Source organism: Chaetodon auriga, chromosome 11, assembly GCF_051107435.1.
Source record: "Chaetodon auriga isolate fChaAug3 chromosome 11, fChaAug3.hap1, whole genome shotgun sequence".
In the NCBI taxonomy this organism is placed as follows: Eukaryota; Metazoa; Chordata; class Actinopteri; order Chaetodontiformes; family Chaetodontidae; genus Chaetodon; species Chaetodon auriga.
This window is the reverse complement of record NC_135084.1, coordinates 13143290-13147957: the sequence shown is the minus strand read 5'-3', so window position 1 is coordinate 13147957 and position 4668 is coordinate 13143290. Positions and strand designations below refer to the sequence as shown.

General features: G+C 43.0%; 1 protein-coding gene across 1 annotated transcript; it reads left to right on the top strand.

The window, feature by feature from the left end:
• Positions 1-885: 885 nt before the first annotated feature.
• gfral (GDNF family receptor alpha like) lies at positions 886-3701 on the top strand. The gene is made up of 9 exons (XM_076743835.1): positions 886-947; positions 1238-1366; positions 1794-1949; positions 2134-2193; positions 2285-2600; positions 2836-3095; positions 3183-3263; positions 3462-3543; positions 3632-3701. The coding sequence occupies exons 1-9, from the start codon at positions 911-913 to the stop codon at positions 3699-3701; spliced, it is 1191 nt and encodes a 396-aa protein (XP_076599950.1). The 5' UTR covers positions 886-910.
• Positions 3702-4668: the final 967 nt, after the last annotated feature.

Genomic DNA, 4668 nt, shown 5'->3' with positions numbered 1-4668 from the left:
TGCTGTCTCTCATCTTCTCATCTTTGGCTCTAGTCTCTTGCCAAAAACACACAGAACAAATTTTCTGTACAGTACTAATATCCACTAAAACAGAATACGGGCTTAGACAGGGGAGATGAATATTCATTAGCCTTGTGGTTCATGGCAGGGGCAGACCACAGATTAGAGCAGAAGTCTTTCTGTCGCTCCACTAACTGAGAAAATGTGATTCAGGGAAACTAATTAAATGAAAATGAAGTCTTGTAACAACCGCCACCTGGACACCCCTGAACAAGCCTTGTAGTTTATCCCATTGGTGCACTCCAGTGGCTAAGTTGCCAACAGCAGCATCCACTCCACCTTCTCCAACTGTCTGCTCACTATAAGTGATCCCTTCCTCATGAAACTCGTGTTACGAATCATTTTAACATAACAGAAATTGATTTTCGCCACAAAAAATACAGATAACAAAACTACTGACACTTTTGGGGATTTAAAATCAGCAGATCTGAGGTCACAAACTGGCTTCCATGCACTGTCCGTGACCCCCATCACACCTTAATTATGTAACTATACTTCCCAGATGTGCTGTAGCTGCTTTGATTCCAAATTCTCAAATCATCAACAACCAAAATTCCCACCTGCAAAGAAATACAGATACAGATACCCCTGAAGATTAGAAAAACAAGTCTTTTAAAAGTGACACATTCACTCAGATTCAAGGACCGGCTTTCGTTGTTCTTTTAGGTCTGTTTTGTTCTTGAACTGCATGCGTCACTTCATTACATTGTGCAAGGTGCAGCCTCCAGTAAATGTGTTACATCCGGTTGACTGTGGGTGGTGTATCCCAGCTCAAGTACTGACACCAAGCAGAGGGACAGATCAGCTGCAGGAGAGCCTCAGTTGTCCACACAGCTTGGCACCAGCTATCATGCAACAAACACATCTGGAAGCTGCAGTCATACTTGGTGAGTCATCTTTAACTACAAAATGTCTAATTTTTGACTGTAAAACTAATCTAATTCATCTTACCATTTCTGCATGTTAGCTGAAACCGAGGTTTTTAACTAGAGCTACACGTCTTATAGTCCATAATGTAAGAACAGTCAACCAAAGTATGTATTTAATGAGTGATGTTAACGGTTCTGAAGCTTCCTTTTCTATAATGCTTTAATGACACGTCGGTGAATATAATGCTATCAAGATTTCAAGTTCTCAAGATCAATAAATAAATGACTGGAATGCACTTGTATTTCAGGGATTGTTATTCCTCAGATACTCAGCATCAGCATGTCATCTCTGCCTTCTGACTGTTGGGCTTCTGTGGACACCTGCATGTCAAATTTGTGCACCAGTGAGCTGGCATTTTACGGCGGCGCCTGTGGGGGTAAAAAAGGCAACAATCTAACCTTTTTGCTGCAGGGGCACTGGAACATGGTGCCATCCTTATGTTTTCTAGTGGCATTATAAAAGTCATGATTGCATTTCCTCTGGAGGCTCAGGGCATGAAGCTATTTAATTGAATTGCACCTCTTGGAGTGTGGCTCTGTAAACGTAATAATCGAGGCAATAGCCTGGAGCAAAGCCTATGTAACTAAATAAATAGATAATACTAAACAGGCTGTCAGCTGCCTTTAAAATACATGTCAGCTTTGCCGTTAGACTCCTGTAGTTTGATGAATTTTATGTCGTCCAGCTTTCACAACAGGAATAATCAGAGCAGCAGGCACATAGGAAACACCTGTTGCTTAAACCTGGCTCGCTAATGGAAAATCCTGTTTTTCTGCTTCCCGCTCGTGTTTGTGTTATTCAAGGTGGAGGGTGCCAAATAAAAGGCTCAGAGGTCTGTAACATGACCATCCAGACTGCACTGGACCAATTCCCGTCTCTGCAAGGGTGTGTTTGTGCCTGGGAGGAGGAGCTGTGTGACTCCATACAAGCGCTGGCCGCACAATGCCACAGAAAGCCAGGTGCGCTATTCTCAGTCGTCTCCGAGATAAGCATTTATAGGTGAAATTGCATTTTTGTTTACCAAAGGCGGTCTGACGTTCAGTGTGAACAAACACAATTGTGCTACAGAGTGAGTGACATGAACAACACACTGGTTTCAAGGAAGCATTTGTTGGAGATTCGTGCTTCTGTTTATTTTTACAGCCGCTCAGCAGAAGAGGAGCAAACTGATGGATTGGCAGTCAAGCAGTTTAATAGGCTATGGTAATTCTTTTACTGTGCTTACTGAATTCAATCAATAGAAAAATGAAGTCTCTGCAATCTCAAAACTCTCTCAATACATGTATTTGCGCAGTATACGACGGCGCCGGATCCTGCTTGGACCAAATGACAGTTTGTGTCAGTGATGCAGTTTGCAACAGGTACCTAGCACCTGTTCTTCAGGCCTGTATGGCAGAGCAGTGCAACCGGGACCGCTGTCAGCAACAAACTCGGCAGTTCTATGGCAGCATGCCGCACAACGTGGCAGAGATGCTGGTCATGTGTGAGTGCGATGCTTCAGATCAGAGCTGCCTGCACATGAAAACTGCTCTGCACAGCGGCACATGTGGAGACGAAACCTGGATCTGCCAGGAGACGCTTAAAGAGTGTGTTGAGGACAGTCACTGCAGGTACGGTGCTATTCTCTTCTCGACGGTACGTCTGAGACTGAAGACTGAACAGGTTCTTTGTTTTCATGTTTCCTCAGAGCCAGTTTCTCACACTTTAAATTTAACAGCAAAATGAAGTGGATTTTTTTTTTAACTAATGGCTGATAGACCAGGATGTTACAGAGGACGAATGTGCTGTGTGTATCCGCCCTTAAAGCACTCAGCACCCACGAACATGTTCTCTCTCATTTACCAGAGACCTGTTGAAAACTTTCCGAGCCAAATGCTGGAGCTCTGAAGAAGCACAATGCAGCGACAGTGACCTCCAAAAAGATGAATGTTTCAGCCAGACGGATCCAGCTCTCATCCTTGGTGCAGACTCTGAGTGTAAAACAGCCTTCTTGGCCACTTTGGGCACAGCACTTCACTATCCTTGCACATGCAAAGGAGTGCACAATAACGATCTGCTGAAGTGCAACATGATTCACGACGTGCTTCATAATCGATCGCATTTCAGTGAGTAGGGCTTTGATTTACAAGACGGCCTTTTCCTAAGTGAATCTGTGTATTGGAAACCTTTCAAAGCTTTTATGTGTATTTCAGTGACCTCTTGGAAAAGCAACAGCGGTCCCTCTAAACCTCCTGACATCAACCAATCTGAGGAAGGACGCATGTGGTTACACGGTAAATTTCCATGCAGCTGCCCATTAGTATGAATGTGAGTGTGAATGGTTGTCTGTGTCTACGATTGGCTCGTGACACGTACCCTGCCTTTTGTCCAATGATTGGCTCCAGCCTTGACAATCAAGAATAAGTGGGAATAGCTAATGAATAGATGCACATCAATACAGTTTTAGTACACTGACTGTTTTGTCTTTGCAGATTATCTGCTGTACGCTTTCACAGCCGTGCTACTCATTGGACTTGTTGTATTAATGCCTCTGGCCGTTGTCAGTAGAATACGGTGAGTACATTAAACCTTAGCTCAGTGCCAAATATGGTGAGCCTGCCGGAGATTTAACGATAACACCTGCATTTCTTTCGTCCTGCAGGATGTTGAGAAGAAGAGATAAAACAAAATTTCACCATCCACAGAAAAGTAATTGTGTTGTTATTCTCTGATCTTTATTCATTAAAAGATTTTAGATGATCATATTTATGAGGTGGCTTAGATTTTACTGCCTAAATATCTTTTTTTTTTTTTTTCAGTATATTAAAGATGCAGCATTGTGAGATGTACAGTAAGATGATGTATTTCATACATGTCTTTGTAGTCTGGGTCAGACTAATCAGTGATTGGTTGATTGGTTGATGAAACCAATATTTTTACTGTTATAAATGTCAAACATGTAAAATAGTGTTGTGCTGATCAAACGTATATCAGAGATTTCTAAAAAAGATGTTTTTTCTCGACCTGTGCCTCTGCAGCGTGCTCAGAATCAATCAAAAGTCTTCAGTTATTCATCTTTTCATGTTTCACGCTGACTTGAGCTATTAATCATAAAAAAATCTGACCTGACTGACACGTCTGAGATTGCTTTATGCTTTCAGTTGTCTTTTTGTGATGATTTATTGGGGCTCGAGCCCTCCGCTGTACGTGATAATAAACCTCACTCTGACTGAACACCTTGAGGTCTCATTTCGTCCACTGCGCTGTATTATTCCTGAGGTGACTGCATTTTTATCCAAAAACAGGACACAGATTTCAAAGGAAAGAACCTGTCATGTAAGCAGATTGTGCAGTGGGCTGGGGGGGGGGGGGGCGGACACTGACCTCTGTGATGATTGGAGCTGCTTCTCTTTACCGATGCGTCTGATGTCAGACGGTAGCGATGATGATGATGATGATGATGATGATGATGATGATGACGCTACTCGCAGCTGGTTTTCCAGGTTTGGATCACTTGCTGAGTTTCCACGTCCGGTTTTCCTTCATCTCAGTGAATTTTCCAGACAAACACACTGTGGAACAGCTTTACTTTGTTTGGTGCAGCAGCAAGGCTCTCCTTCACAAATCGTCCTTCTGAATGAGGCCTCATCTTCTTAGATATTAGCCCACCCACCACACTGTCTGTGTCACACAGGTGTC